Source organism: Gekko japonicus, unplaced genomic scaffold (assembly GCF_001447785.1).
Source record: "Gekko japonicus isolate JY-2015 unplaced genomic scaffold, Gekko_japonicus_V1.1 scaffold689, whole genome shotgun sequence".
Lineage (NCBI taxonomy): Eukaryota > Metazoa > Chordata > Lepidosauria > Squamata > Gekkonidae > Gekko > Gekko japonicus.
In genome coordinates, this window is record NW_015174862.1 from 103,764 (window position 1) to 120,293 (window position 16,530).

The 16,530-nt window shown below is 46.4% G+C and overlaps 1 protein-coding gene across 3 annotated transcripts in view; it reads left to right on the forward strand.

Moving 5' to 3' along the window:
• The window catches only part of AGK (acylglycerol kinase), a 67,163-nt gene that overhangs the window by 14,383 nt on the left and 36,250 nt on the right, over positions 1-16,530 (forward strand). For all 3 annotated transcript variants that reach the window (XM_015424709.1, XM_015424708.1, XM_015424710.1), the window contains 3 exons: positions 2,874-2,913; positions 8,944-9,023; positions 14,215-14,290. In XM_015424709.1, the coding sequence (XP_015280195.1) occupies positions 2,874-2,913; positions 8,944-9,023; positions 14,215-14,290 (196 nt within the window). The remainder of the gene's footprint in view (positions 1-2,873; positions 2,914-8,943; positions 9,024-14,214; positions 14,291-16,530) is intronic.

A 16,530-nucleotide genomic window follows, 5' to 3' on the forward strand; every position in this document is an offset into this window, starting at 1 on the left:
GCATGTATCGGCGTAATACATTATTTATACGTCCTCTCACTTAGAAGGCGTGTTTCTGTTTGTCCCATTATTTTCACTAAAGGTTTTCCTATTGACTGAGTTTCTCTTGTTACTTAGCTTGAATTTCTCCCAATTGATTCTTCATCTGACATCAATAGTTTTATAACACAAGAAAAGCTACTTTGGCAGTAATATTAGTAAGGTTGGACAAGGTATGGAGCTCCAATGGATAGGGGTAAGTGGAGAACAGGAAAGAGTCTTAGTTGTTCTGTAATAAACCAGATAATTTGCTGCAGTTTCAAAAATTGCAAAAATAATTTGCAATTTCAAAAAGAAATCTTTTTGAGTCGTATTGAGAGAATGGTTTGTGGCCCTTAGGCACAGAGTTCAGGTGAGTCCAGCCCCTGTCTAAACAGAGCTAGCCTCCACTTGTCCCCCGGGCATCAGGACTCTGATCCCAGCTACCCTGAGGCATCAGGAAGTACCTTAGAGGTTTTTGCCACCATGCCGTTTTACTGCTTGATGGGCGAACTCAGTGCCCATGCCAAGTCCAGAGCATTTCAGACAGAGCGAGAAGAGTGAGAACAGGGATGCCACTTTCATAGGAAGTGGATCGTCCAGACGGATACAGCCCTTTGGTTCTTCACCCCCTTAACCGCACAGCACTTCGAGCCATATTTTACTGAATCCTACAGGGTCTTGATTGGGCAAGGATAGTTTAATGAAAGAAGGGCAAGTATGAAGATAGACCAAATTAAAAACATATAACAGCTAAGTTTGGAGGTACATTGAAGTTCCACTACTGGAGAAACTGGTGTCTCCCTGGTATGGCCACAGCTGCATCTATGTTGCTTTCGGAGGGAAAGGTCCCAAAGACAAGGATTCAACGCCAAATTTGTAGGTTTACTCCAGCTCAAATCACCGGAGGGTTTAGTGTGCCCACCCTCTCTAAGGAGTGGTACCCATTTTATGTACTCGCCGAAGCTTTCAAACTGCTGGGTGGGCGGCGAGCTGGGGGCAAGGCTTGGTAGCTCACACCAGCGCGGGGCTAGAACTGACAGCAGTCCTGTTCAGCTCAGATGTTTAACCAGAGGATAAATCCCCTGTGCCTCTGCTACAGTGTGCCTCTTAGTCCCCAGCACTGTGTGTGCAGGTAGGTCATTAAGACATGCAGGCCTTCACTGGCATTCTCAGCCAGAAGGGGTTCTGCAATGTGGTAGGATCCAAATTAGCGTAGCGCTTGAGAATTGGGGTTGCTTCCTAGCAACTGGTCTTAGAGCTGGCGGAGGTTGAGGTGTGACAGAGAGGAGAGGCAGGGCATTCTCTATCTTGTCGCCATCTTGTGACATTTTATCACACAGTATGGGTGGGCCTGGGGCAATCAGTTCTTGTCTTCATCCTGCCTGTTGAGCGAGCCTCAACCTAAGAACATAAGAGAAGCCAATGTTGGATCAGGCTAATGGCCCATCTAGCCCAACACTCTGTCACACAGTGGCCAAAAATACCAGGTGCCATCAGGAGGTCCACCAGCAGTGTTCCCTCTAAGCTGAGTTAGTGTGAGCCATCTCACAGTTTTTTAGCCTCCAGCTCACACATTTTTGTCTTCGCTCAGGAAGGATGGGGCTCCAGAGCAAACTCATCTATGCAGTAGCCAAATTGCTCACTCACAACTTTAATGCCAGCAGCTCAGAGAGTAGAATTTTTTTAAAAAACAGATTTTATTGGTTTCATAGAAAGATCTTACAAAGAAACGAAATGAAAAGACACAAGAAACAGAATAGATATGGCATATGTAGAGATTAGTACTTGGTTAGTGGTTGACTAATGGAATGAATTTGGGAATATTAGAACATTTCTTATTTGATTTAGTTGCTGTTAAAAAGTATTTCTGGTTGACATGTCGACTTTTGATGATGTTATTGTCTATAAGCTATTATGTTACTGTTTATAACTTGAAAACCCAATAAATATATATATATTTTTAAAAGAAACAGAATAGAAAGTAGAAGTTTTGCTCACAAGACGCCACAACTTAGAGGGAGCATTGTGCGGGACAGTAACCTTCCAGAGTGGGTGTGGCAATTTTAACCCATCTATGCAGCAGCCAAAACCGCTCGCTCACAACTTTCATGCCAGTAGCTCACAAAGTAGAATTTTTGCTCACAAGACTCCACGGCTTAGAGGGAGCATTGTCCACCAGTGGGGCCAGGATGCTAGAAGCCCTCCCACTGTCCCCCCCCCCAAGCACCAAGAATACAGTGCATCACCTGCCCCAGACTGAGAGTTCCTATCTGTACCTTGTGGCTAATAGCCACTGATGGATCTCTGCTCCATATGCTTCCCTCTTGAAGCTGTCCATGCGTCACCTCAGTTACATAACTGTGTGACCTTAACGCAATGCATTGGCCTTGCTGCAGTTGACATTCTGCTACCATCGGACATCAGAATGGCTTGTGCATTTGGTTGGCTGGCTGGGCACCTGGATGATGCCACTCTTGTGAGGTTGGAGGAGGAGATCTCAGTTAATCACTGTTTGTACAACATAGAGCTCAGGGTCAAGAGGACCATGCTGTGGATGAGTTGTTCTTCAGTTATCTAATCTCATTATGCAGGCATTGAGTTCTCAGGTGCAATAGAGGCATATAGGGAGATGAACAAAGAAAGAGAAAGTGGCTTCAAAATTAAATATAAGTGACAGGATCCCCTTCCACCATCTCACCAAGAAGTTCCTTTTTAAAAATACACTCTCTGGGCTTCGTGTGCCAAAGCGGCAGTAGGAGTAGGTTTTTTAAATGCATGCCTCCACCTATTTCCTTTCCCCCAAATTCCGCTATCTAACATCAGTTCTTTTCTCTCTCTTTTTTCCCCGATAGCGATAACCTGCTAAGGAGAGCTGCGTGCCAAGAAGCCCAGGTAATACCATTTAACAAGATCAAATTAGATTAAAATCCCCTTCTTATCTCACTTGTGCAGGATTCTGGAGATTCTCCCAGCAGGTCTCTGGGACGTGACTAGCCTGACAATGGTGGCTGTCTGTATTCTTTTGCTAAAGAGACCATAAGGCGTGCATGCTTCTTCCTGCAGGGCCTGTGCTTTGCACCTAATTATACTTCAGACTCAGTGCCATTACAAATTATTCAGGAGCATCATGAAGATAATATTTTTATTATTATTCTGTCAGTTCTGGAAGCTTAGTTACCTGTATGACTTCTGTTAGGTAAAGTTTTAGGTGGAAGAGACGAGACTGGCCGCGGTTCTTGAGATTGAAATTCCCCATTTCATCAACAGACAGACCAGTGAGCACTTGGAGTGTGGCTTTTGTGTTCTCCTTGGACCTGGTATTCCAGTTTGTGCACAAAAGAAGGAAAAGGGTTCTACAAGCAAGGAAAAAAATAGCCTTTATAATAAAAACTGGTTTGTAAATTATCGTTGTTTTCTTGCTCTGTCGCAGTGTTCCTCCTCCCTCCCCCATCCTTGTTAGAGGTTCACTCCCCTTTAATTTTTGGACCATTAACTTTACTGTATCCCAAATGCTCTGAAAGTCTGGCCGTTCTGAACACTTTAAATACATTCCTCTGATCAGTCAAAGAAAAAAGGTTCAAGATAATGGACATTTTGGGAGTATTTGAAATATTTGACTATCAGTACCAAACATAGCTATCCTCAAGGCTCAGGAATGCGATGTGAAATATACATCGACAGTAGCACGTAAATAAAGTGCAGGTTTGTAGAAAAGCCACTTGGGAACTTAGTCTTTGGGATCCTTTGTGAAATCTGTGTTTCTTGTATGGTACTGGACTGTACACCTTATATTTTGACAGATGAGAAGGCAACATTTTTTTTAAAAAAGCCCGGTTTGTTACATTCCTGAAAGTATACTGCACTGAATCTCTTTCTCCATGCCCCCTTTTTCTAGAGTTCTTTTTCAAATAAAATGAAACATAAGTTTCGGTCTTTTTATCTTTTTTGCCATTAAGTCACAGCTGACTTATGGCAACTCTGTAGGGTTTTCAAGGCAAGAGAAGTTCAGAGGCAGTTCGCAGTTGCCTGCCTCCGCGTCACAACCCTGATATTCCTTGGAGGTCTTCTATCCAAATTCTAGCCAGAACTGACCAGTGTTCAAGCTGAGTTAGTGTGAGCTAGCTCACAGTTTTCTAGCCTCTGGCTCACAGATTTTTGTCTCAGCTCAGGAGGGATGGCTCCAAACAAACTAATTTATGCAGTAGCCAAATCACTTGCTCACAAGTTTAATGCCAGTAGCTCACAAAGTAGATTTTTTGCTCACAAGACTCCACAGCTTAAAGGGTACATTGAAGCTGACCCTGCTTAGCTTCAAAGATCAGGCTAGCCTCGGCTATCTAGGGACAGGGCTTGGTCTTGTGACCAAGATCAAAACCTCAGAGCCAAAATCATGACAACTTAATGCCTTGTCCACGAGGGTATATTTATCAGTCAGTGTATGCAAATAGAAGCATAACTAGGTGTTTTGCCGCCTGAGGCATCTGGACCTTTTGACTGACTGACTCATCTGTGAGGTGGTCAGTCCCACAGTGATGCCGGCTGGTGTCGCTTCCGATTCGTCAGCCTTACACCAAGACCTAAGGGAGAGATTGGGGAGGGACTATAACAGAGGGACAGGGAAGGGGTGTCTCCTTCCTCTCAGCCACAGCTCATGACACTGGTATGGTCGGAGGAGCAGAGCCTCCTCTGTGAGACACTGAAGGAGAACAGGTGAGGAGGGCCTGGAGGGTCCCTTCCAACTCTATGATTCTAGGGCATCCTCAGCCAAGCAGCAGAGAGGGCTTCTAGGGCAGCAGTGGCCACCAGCGTTCGGGGCGGTCAACAGCAGTGCAGCTCTTGACACCTACCAGTACGGATGCCCGTTTCACCCTCGTCCTTCAATAACTCCTCATGGGAAAAGGCACCAGCGGAGAATGTGACCCCTCCAGCCACCGCTGCTTGGTGTTGGAGGAGCTCCGCGCTCCTTTTTCTGAGCTTCTCCCAGGGCTGCTGCCTGGTTCTGCCACACACCGTTGCAAACATGGCACCTTCGTCGGGAGATCTCTTTCACGGTGAAGCGCGTCGTCACGAATAGAACACCCCAGTCTTGTCTCTTCACCCGTCCTTGCATCTCCTCCTGTTGTCAGTGGACATGGGTCACACATTCGATTGGAATTCATGACCTACAGAGGAATGGAGTGCTGTCAGGAGGTCGGTGGGGTGCGAAATTACTGACCGAGATAATCTGGTGCCTTTTATGTTATGGTGGGTGGAAAGTGCTGTCAGGTCACTGCCAATGTACGGTGGCCTCCTGGAGTTTTCAAGGCAAGTGAAAAACAGCAGTGGTTTGCCATTGCCTGCCTCTGCATAGCAACCCTGGGCTTCATGGTGGTCTCCCATCTGAGTACTAACCGGAGCCTAACCTGCTTAGCTTCCAAAATCTGATGAGGCTGGGCTAGCCTAGGCCATCCAGGTCAGGGCTTTAAGAACATAAGAGAAGCCAATGTTGGATCAGGCCAATGGCCCATCTAGTCCAACACTCTGTATCACACAGTGGCCAAAAATACCAGGTGCCATCAGGAGGTCCCCCAGTGGGGCCAGGGAACTAGGAGCCCTCCCATTGTTGCCCCCCCCCCCCAAGCACCAAGAATACAGAGCATCACTTGCCCCAGACTGAAAGTTCCTATCTATGCCTTGTGGCTAATAGCCACTGATGGACCTCTGCTCCATATGTTTATCCAGTTCCCTCTTGAATCTGTCCATGCTTTGTGTTAGAGGGGGAGAACTTTAGTAGAAGGAAGTATTATTATTATTAATTACTGTTTACTGAACTTATGAATCGCCCACCCTGCAAGCAGGCTCTGGGTGATTTACAATTTCCTAAACCTTTAAAGGTCAAAGAAGACGAGGACGACAAAGGATGAGATGGTTAGACAGTGTCATAGATGCAACGAACATGAAATTGAGCAAACTTCAGAGGACGGCGGAAGACAGGAAGGCCTGGCGTGATCTGGTCCATGGGGTCACGAAGAGTTGGACTCGACTGTGCGACTGAACAACAACAAACCTTTAAAACACAATCAATAAATAAGTAAATTTGACCAACAGTAAATCAATAACTTAAAATCAATCCAAAGATGGTGATATAATAATCCCCCTTTGCTGGCCATATCGCTGTCCCGCAGGGCAGGGCAAGTGAGGGCCATAGAAGGGGGGGGGTTCCGGCCTTAAGCCTCCCGTTGCTGCCCTCAGCTAAAAGCCTGGTGGAACATCTCTGCCTTACAGGCAGTAATGGCCAGACATGAAATATATTTTAAAAGGTGATCAGGAGGGTTTTTGTTCTTGTTTAGGGTTAGTCGGTGATTACAGAGGTTCACAGTGTTCTCCCCCTCCCAAAGATGGTGTATATGAGAATAAATCCACCCACCAAAAAACCCTCAATTCTGCTGAAAGTTTAATTTGTAGGACAGGCAGGTTGTTTGTTCAAAGCAAACAAATATATTGCTCCCCCTACCAAGTAAATAATTAGATGTTTCTAGCAGCTGTTAACAGATCAGAGAGTTATAAATGCAGAGAGTCATTTCCCCTGATTTCCCTCAAGAATGCAAAAGTAATAGAATTAATCACTGACTTTTCCCATCTGCTCTTCAAATAATATGCCAGTTTGATTTCCTCTGTCCTTTGCCCCCCTGAATCACTGGCTCACCTACCTTCTGCTGCCGTTTTCCTGATGCGGTAAAATAAATAGAATTTAATGTTCAGCTTTGTTCTAATGCGTTTTAAATTCTGTGCTCCAATAATCTCAGTGATGTTGATAATTGCTGTGAATTTGGAGAACTGCAAAGCTCTCTTAATACGATTGTTTCAGCTGCCTCATTCAAACCTCATCACCAAATGCGCTAAGAATACTGTTTATTACTATTAATAGTAGTAATTGTATGAGGTTTGCCTTTCCTACTTGGTTTATATCAGCATGAGGCAAATCTTTGTTGATGGGTCACAGCGGAGCAAACTGCCAATGAAGAGGGCCTGCATTATTTGCTGTGAAATTGCATGTGCGCGAGGTCCATACATGGTTCTTTGCAAGTTAGTGTGCAGATGTTCAGTACCACATGCCTTCAGTTTAGAGGCTGGCAGCCATAATGTACAACACAAAGCTCAGCTGGGCATCTTTTTAGACCAGGGATCCCCAGCCCATAGCCAGGATGTTGTGGCCTTGTGGGGCAAAAAAAATTCTTGTGGGGCTGCCATTATTTTTTTGTCAGATCCACTCCACCCCCCAAGCCTGACCGCGGGCACCACCCCTCTCCCTCCCCTCCTGCAAGATTTAAAAGGCCCTTCAGCTGATTGGCAGGGAGCATGTGGTCCACCAATCAGCTGGAGGGCCCTTTAAATCTTGCTGGAGGGAGGGAGAGGGGTGCAGGCCATCCCACACTAATTATCAAAAGCATTTAAAGGATCCCTTTAAATGCTTTTGAGAAGAAGTGGGGGAGACCATGCGCCCCCCCCCCCGTTTCTTCTCAAAAAATCTCATGGGGCTGGCCCTTTAAGGAAGGGGGCGGAGCAACCAATAGCCCCACTGTAGCTACAGGCCAGGTGATGGCTTTAGGTGCCATGGCGCCTGCTAGCATTTTCCTGCCCCCAACCAAATATTTGTAGGGAGTGGGTGGAGCCTTTGCCAGGGGGGGGGTTACTCAGCAAGGCTTCTGATTGGCCACTGGAGATTTGATTGTGCAGATTTTTTTAAAATATTGCTTTGGCAGCAGCTGCCACCACAGCACAAGAGTATTCATTGTGTGACTGGGAGTAGGCTGTGGCAGCCATTTTGTGGCTGTGGCCACCACACACAGCCAGAATTCCAAAGATGCCCTCAGGCTCAAAAAGGTTGGTAGCCCCTGTTTCAGACCTTAAAAGATTAAGAAGGCCTTAATAGCTATGGCCAATGGCGTGTCTCCACCCATTCATAGACTTTATGGAGTAGGACGTTCTTGTTCCCTCTCCTCCTGCGGGCCCCTGGGCCACCTGAAATTTTGTTCCTGAGAGTCAATAGAGCATCAGAAATGATGCAGGGGGCAATGTGGGGATCTTCCCAAAGTACGAGTCACAAAGTGGGGGAGAGATCATGCTTCAGTGGTGGAACATCTGCTTGGCATGCGGAAGGTCCCAGATTCAGTCCCCTCCCCGGCATCTCCAGTTAAAAGGACCAGGTTGTAGGTGACGTGAAAGACCTCTGCCTGAGATCCCGGAGAGCTGCTGCCAGACTGAGTAGACAATACTGACCTTGATGGACGGATGGTCTGATTCAGTATGAGGCAGGTTCCTCTGTTCATCTGTGCATTGAAGGATGGAATCAGTGGAAATTGCCATTTCCCCCCCCCCCTCCACAAACAGAGATGCCATTTCAGTGGAGGACGCACTAACTTGGGAAGGGGCAGAATAAAGCAACTTTTGTCCCCCCATGTTTCTACTCATGGAGAAAGAAAGGGGGGGGCTCAGTAACTAACAAAATATTAAAACAGGGGTCCCCAAAGTCATGCTTGTGGGTGCCCTGCTGCTGGGCGATACCTTTTCTGGTGCCCGAACACTTTTAGAAAGTGGGAGGGGCTAAGTGGAGGGCTTGCCCAGCTGGGCTTCTGATGGACGAGTGCCAACTGAAAAGCATCCTGTTGAGCAGAGCTTCTTCAAGTGTTGAAGAGTTACTGTTAGAGTTCTATCAATAGCCTCTCTCCCTGACATTTTCTGCTTGGCTCCACCTCCTGTGGCGGCCATTTTGTAGCTGTGCCCCCCCACCCTGTGTCAGAATTCCAGAGGTGCCCGCAGGTTCAAAAAGGTTGGGAACCCCTGTACTAAAGCACTCTTGGTGTCATATTTCAATAGAAAAAAAAACCCCAGGAGAAATACCATCTTCTACCAGAAAATAATTCATTTTCTCTGCATTTTTAGGTATTTGGTGATGAGATTATTCTTCCGCATGAGCAGATAAAGAAAGCAACGGTATTTCTCAACCCTGCAGCTTGTAAAGGGTAAGATTCCCTACCATAGTCCCCTTTCCAGCCCCCTTGCTTCTTTTCTTCCTACCTTTTGTTGTGTGGGGGCAGTCACTTGTTTGGGTCCAAGTCTTTACTGCCTATCATCTCCAGATCTAGTATTAGATAATGCTTGTTCTGGAGAATGTAGGCCATGAAACTCTGATGCATAGACTGTGTGCATACATTTTTCTTATGTTGTTTGCTTCCTGGGTAAGAAACCACCAAAAAAAGTGTGTAATGACTGCATTTATTACATGAGCTCCAAATTATGATTCTCCTTTTTGGGCTAGATTCTGCATTAAGATTTTCAGTGCTTCCAAATGGAGACCTTTGCTTGTCGAGTACGCCGATTTATCTCAAACCACACAGGACTGCGCTGATCCCCTGTAGCGGGAAGCAGTGTAACTGAAATAAGGATTTGTCCAAACAGAGTTCCATAAACCCCATGCAAACATTTGCTATTTTCCAGATATTAGTGGCCGTTTAATGCTAAATCATGCAGGAAGCAGCGCCAGAAGCTGTTATCTGGACATAGCTTTTACCTTGTCCTTTTGTTCTGCTTTCTATCCGCAAGGCAAATAGCAGCTTTTGCGCAAATTGGCCATTTTGAGAGCAAATATTTAGCTTAACCAGCACTGATTTCGAAGTGTAACAGGGGTGTTTTATATGTAGCCCAAGTTTAACATTCTGAGTTTAATGCCGTTCCCCCCCCCCCCCTTAGGCTTGCCTCTGTGTGCGTTGCCTTGGACCAAAGGTTATGGCCTCTCTCTGTAACATCATAGGCCTGCACGGTGGTGAGGGAAATCTTTTTAAGTGCTTTGGCAGCTGTCATTTCAAATGTAGCTCCTGATAAGGCTTCATATCCCGTAAGTTACATCTGGCCAGAGCGTCTTCGTCATGCCCTTCCAACATCTGTCTCACATTCATGCTACTAAGACTTCGTTTTCATAATGAGTTTGTGTGTGTCTTTAGGTAAGGGATTATGTGATGGAATGCTCCTCCATTGGGGCAGAAAGAAGAAATTGCTTCACATAGAAACCTAAATGTCGGAGAGAAAAGCATCCTAACCTTCTGCCTGGTACATTAGTTTTCTAAGTGAATGGACCCCCCAACATGCACTGCTATCTGAAGTGGTACAGTCCCAAAACATGGACCCCCAACATGCACTGGTATCTGAAGTGGTACAGTCCCACAACAGGTTTACCATCTCTTCTGGTCATTGCAAGACTGAAGAAACAGGAGCTAGGAGGGAAAGGGCTGTGTTCCCAGTGGCTCTCATTCAAGCTGGGAGATACAGTTGAGAGGCGACAAACATTTATATCTTGCTCTAGGATGAGATACTAAAAGCAGAGGTGGGCAGGTTGGTGTCCCTGCATGTGCTTTCTCCCATATCAACAGATGGCTTCTATGAATCCCCATGTGAATAAGGGGAGTGTTATACACAGTAAGGTAGGGGTGTTGAACTCGTTTGTTATGAGGGCCGGATCTGACATAAAAGAGATCTTGTTGGGCTGGGCCATGTGTGCCATAAAATGTAATGCCAGGTAGTGGAGATATAAACTTTATAAAGGACACAATTTTTTTTTAACTTTAATAAAACATGCTTAAAACATTAGCACTCTTGCAATATTTTGTTGAGCGGTGGCTCAAGTGGTTAAGACGCTGAACTGCAGGCTGTGGAAGGTCGGTAGTTCAGCAGTTCAAGACCCGGGTGCCGCATGATGGAGTGAGCTCCCATCTCTAGTTCCAGCTCCTGCCAACCTAGCAGTTCGAAAGCAAGAAATTGCAAGTAAATAAATAGATACCACTTCAGTGGGAAGGTAACAGTGTTCCGTGCGCCTTGGTGTTTAGTCATGCCGGCCACATGACCACGGAAATGTCTTCAGACAGCGCTGGCTCTTCGGCTTTGAAACGGAGATGAGCACCACAACCCTAGAGTCGGATTCGACTGGCTTTCGAGTAAGGGAACCTTTACCTTTACTTTTTAATATTTTGTTTATTTAACAGTCTCTGATAACTAACACCTCTTGCTCTGAATTATTGCATCAAAATGTCTGTGCTGTAGGAATCTTGAGTATTCTGTTTAGGTGTGTATTTGTAAGCTGCAAACCTACTTTTGATTTATCGACATTCATTACAGAAATCTCATGCTCAGTGCTCTGAGCCTAGGACCCAGGGGAAAACATGAAATGGCTGGGCAGTGTGAGCTTTTGTACATAACTTGATTCGTGTGCTGGTCAAGAACATGAGAAGGCATCCTGACACAGACCGAGGGCTGTGTGTTTGTCTACAAAACTATAGTCTTCCACAGAGAAATAACTACAACTCCTATGAGGCAGTGCAAGAATAGAGAGACAGCCATGTATACTGGTCCGTATCAGCTTACTATCTGGGAAGTCTAGGCTCAAAATTCCCAGCCTACAAAGGTAATGTGCTGGGTGAACTTGGTCTGGACACAAACTCTCAGCCTAATCCACCTCACTGGCTTGTTGTTATTCCTCATCTAAATAGTTCACATTGCTTTCCTACTGAGAGGGACTGGATCATGAGGGCACAAATACACTGAAAAAAAGGAGGGGAACCCTGTTGTACCCAGAAGAGCCCTGGCATAATGAGCCCAACAAAACGCACACTGTAGCAAGGCACACAAATGCTCATACTTTGAATAAAACTTTGTTGGTCTTAAAGGTGCTTTGTATTTCTCCCGAGCGATTGAGGCAGATGAGCAAATCAAGGCAGGAGGAAGGGGAGGGGCCTCAGCCAATGGAGGGGAAGAAAGACTTGCCTTTGTCTCCTGTGTGATTGAGGCAACCTGGCCAGGAAGCAAGCTCTGGCTCTTTCTCTCCCTCCCCCTGGGAGGAGGACGGGGAGGAGCCTCAGCCAGTGCAGGGAACTGAACCTTGCCTATATATCTCTCCTGTACAATTGGGTGAGTCTGGTAAAGCAAGCTGCAACACAGCAGCAGCAGAACTGGAGAAAGAAGCAGGAGACAGCCAGTTCCTTGCGGGCCAGATAGGAGCCCTCTGAGGGCCTGATCTGGCCTGCGGACTGCATGTTTGACACCCCTGCAATAAGGCTTTCCAATGCCTCTTGGAGATTTCTTCCCCCTTTTGCATGTGCTATGTGTGTCCTACTGGTCAGCATTGATTATTTAGTGAGCCTGCACTGAAAACTGTGTATCAAACTTTTTTTATATATAAAGTCAACGTCCAACAAACTACACATCTTTGGAAAGCGTTCTTTTATTTAAAGCCTGGTTTCTATTCTCTGGGCACTATAAATGATTTTTTACAGAATAATTTATAATTAATAGCATGGCTGTTTATTATGCAGTAGAGGCATAAAAATGTATGAGACCATTACCAAAACAAGGTCAGGTAAAGTTTTTTTTTTTTTTGTAATGTTACTGAATAATAAAACAAGTAATATATATTTCCCCTTTAAAAGGAGAATGGAGGGCTAGTATTCCATATCTCATTAGCCGGGAAATAGCACATAATTTGCTCGGAGGCTTATTTTGGGTTTTTGTGGGGAAGGGAGTTCATGAAGCTTCCGGAGGCGGCTGAAAGAAAGCAGTGTAATAAAGGATGGCCGAAGAAGTTGGTAATGCTCAACAAAACCAAACTTCTTGTGGTGGCTGGAAGATGGAACCTGCTGTAAAATTGTGGGTTTAATTATGTTTCTGAGGAAATAAGCCTCGTTAAACCCAGCGTATCTTGTGAGTAAATTTGCCTCAAAACTGTACTGTTAAAAACATCTACTTCAGAATACATGGTTTGATTATAGCAATGTAAGAGAAACAGAGGTACAGATATAATTCCTTTTCTGTAGTGATGAGAGCAGTTTCCCCCTTTGTTACCCTCCAAGGACATGGGGAAGGGGGGATGTCTACACATCACAGAGTTGTTCCCCAGATTGGACCAAAGGCTCTGTGGACAATGCCTTGTAAGATTTGCTGTGTCTGTAAGTTCAGCCACATTGAAGCAGTGTTTGTTCCGGTTAATTGTCTCTTCCCCCCCCCCCCGCAATTGTTCAGAGGAGCCCCTCCCTAGATCCTCTGGGGCCCATCCAAGTGCACTTTTGCATGGAGCTACCAAGTCTGCGGTGGCTCAAGTGGTTAAGACGCTGAACTGCAGGCTGCGGAAGGTCTGTAGTTCAGCAGTTCAAGACCCGGGTGCCGCATGACGGAGTAAGCTCCCGTCTCTAGTTCCAGCTCCTGCCAACCTAGCAGTTCGAAAGCAAGAAATTGCAAGTAGATAAATAGGGACCCCTTCGGTGGGAAGGTAACAGCGTTCTGTGCGCCTTGGTGTTTAGTCATGCCGGCCACATGACCACGGAAACGTCTTCGGACAGTGGTGGCTCTACGGCTTTGAAACGGAGATGAGCACCGCAACCCTAGAGTCAGACTTGACTGGCTTTCGAGCAAGGGAACCTTTACCTTTACCTTTACCAAGTCTGTGCTCATCCAATTCATCTGATTCTTTGAAGTTGCGTTTCCCCTACCCAACTGCATGGCATAACCATCATCTCCCACTTCCTCAACATAAGCCCGCGTATTATGGTAGCACATATATTTTTCTTTATTGCCACATAGGATCATGGTTCAGAAGAACCTTCTGAACTTCCAGTTCACCAGTCAAAAGCAGAACAGAAAGTACAAGTTTTAGTGTGGGTGGTCTAAAATGAGCCCTGAGCCTTGAGCCTACAGTAACTCCAGGTGATGGCAATGAGCTGCCTTTGGCTCTCTGAAGAGCAATGGCAAGACAACTGTGTGTCCTCACAACAGCGCTCTTCAGGGCATCTCACTTTTGCAATTAAGCCTCGACTCAGGGGCTCGGTGTGCCTTTCGCCCCTGCACCCACGCTGATTTGCTTCAGCCACGAGGTAGGCAGGCTTCATATCTTAACCACTAAGTACTGGATACCGATGACTCATTCTGCACACACAAGTTAATGCCTCCCAAATCACCACCTTTATTCCAGTAAGTCCATAGCTCTTTGCTTTGGTTCCCAGTCCTGCTAGAAATTGCTGTGTTGCGTCGACAGACACGTAGAACAGCTTCGTTTTAGTTATGAACACGATTTAGTTATGAACACGATTTTTCTTTTTTCCTTTTAAATTGCTGTGTGTTAGCCAAAAAATTGTTTTTAAAAATTCAAGTGACCATTTTAATTTTAATTTCTAGCAAAGCCAGAAGCCTTTTTGAAAAGAATGCAGCCCCGATTCTACACTTGTCTGGGCTGGATGTGACTGTTGTAAAGGTAAGGTGCTGAGAAAGCGACTTGTACTTGGTCCGCCTAGCAGATGTTTTCCCCTTTCCACTAGATGTTGGTCAGGAGTATAAATGCCAAAAGCTGAGAGCTTATATTTATTTCAGATAAATGCCAAAGCCAAGAGTTTGTGTTTATTTCCGGTGTGTTTTTTTTTTTAAAGACAGCTTCACTTTTATAAGTTGGTTTTATGACTTTCCACTGTTGGTTTTCCCCCAGCAAGGTGATGTGGGGATTGTGGGCTCCTGCATGGTGCAAAATGTATGGCCTTTGGAGCATCAGCCGCTAATGCATTTAAGCAGTCAGCGGGGGATGCTCACTGTGCTGGAGAAAGTGATGTTCTGATGCATGAGAGATCGCAAAATGCCACAGAGCGCTGGAGATTAATTAAGAGCAGCTTTGCACACCTTAATGGTTCCTCAGATAGGGAAAGGCTCCGCTTGACTGATGGGAATATTAAACATAAAGAAAGAATGGACAGAGGAAGAATACACTTGAGTGGATTGAGCTGACGGAGATTACATTGTATTAGCTGTCCAACATGTATTGTGGTGTCTTTCGGCAATAAAGGATGCCCTGTCTGTCTCCCCTTGTAGGAAAAGAGGACATTCAGCTCAGCTCTGGGCTCCCGTGGTAGTGGTGGTAGAAAATGTCATCAAGTCACAGCTGACTTCTGGTGAATCCCGTAGGGTTTTCAAGGTGTTGTGTTTTGCCATTGCCTGCCTCTGTGTCACAACCCTGGAGTTCCTTGTTGGTCTCCCATCCAGAGTTGACCCTGCTTAGCTTCCGGAACTGAACGAGATCAGGCTGGCTAGCCTGTGCCATCCAGGCAAACTGGGCTAATAAGTTCTTCCCGAGGAGTCAGGAGTCAGGAACTCTTTCTAGATTTCCAGGCATCTTCGCACCTTGCTTGAGGAAAGGCAGGACTTTTTCATCGTTTCTTTAAGAGACTGAAGATGTGTCCGAGAAACAAGCAGATTATGAGACCAGAAGGGGTTTAAGGCCCACCTGATGACGGGAAGCTGGAGGCTGTCTCTTTCCTTATGCCTTGCTTATCTGGGCTAATTTACAAGGCATGAGGCGATGACCACTGAGTATTGCCTGCAGTGCTGCACAGGGAACCCCAGTTACCCTGCCATCTTAATGTATGCAGGGGGCACTTAGCCTTCCAGTAATCACCATTCATTACAGAAATAGACACAGGAAGCCTGGCAGAACTCTTGGCCTGTGTTCCTGTCTTCCAGCTTGGGGACTGCACAGCTAGAAATGGCCACTGTGACCTCGCTTTATTATTGACTAGCAGTAAAGCCCGTTGTGAAAGCAATACAACGAGATCTAGAAAGAGGCTCTGGGGCAGTGCTCTGGCTTTGGGCAAACAGTGTCAATTTGCTGTGGTGACCTCAGCAGGGTATAATGACAGAGTCCACTGTTTTCTCCAGAGGAACTGATCTCTGCTACCTGAAGAGCAGTTGTAATTGTGAGTAATCTGTAGCCCTCACCTGGAGATTGGCAACAATTGTTACCCAGGACAAAATGGCTGCTTTGGAGGGTGGAGTCTATGGCATTCTACCTGTCTGAGGTCCCACCCCTCTGCAAACCCCACCCTCTCCAGGCTCCACCCCTCAAATCCCCAGGAATTTGTCAGCATGTAGTTGGCAACCCCATCTCCTTCCCAGCTAGCCACCAACCTACCATTATCTGCCCCTTTGACTTCAGCTGACTTCTGCCCTCCCTTCTGCAGAGCAGTTGTAATACTGAGTGCTCTCCAGCCCTCACCTGGAGATTGGCAACAATGGTTCCCTATGTGAGACTGACTGGTTTGGAGGGTGGAGTCTATGGCAGTGTACCTGTCTGAGGTCCCACCCCTCCTCAAACCTCACCCTCTTCAGGCTCCATCCCTCAAGTCTCCAGGAATTTCCCATCTGGAGTTGGCAACCCTATCAGGATTGGCCCCAATGTGTTTTCTCCCAAAGGCCAAAGTAGGTGACAGGACCAAGCTTAGTTGCCTACCAACAGGCACTGAGGGGAATGTAGGGTTGCCAGCTCTAAGGAGGGAAATACCTGGAGGTTTGGGGGGTGGATTCTGTAGAGGGCCGGGCGACGGAGGCATCGGCCTTCTGTCGCCCGCCTTGCCCCCCCAATCTCGGCCCGGGCACCCGCGGCTCCCACCAGCGGCCGCCCGACTCCAGACTCCCCCGCGGCCACTCCAGCCAGGCGACGGAGGCATCGGC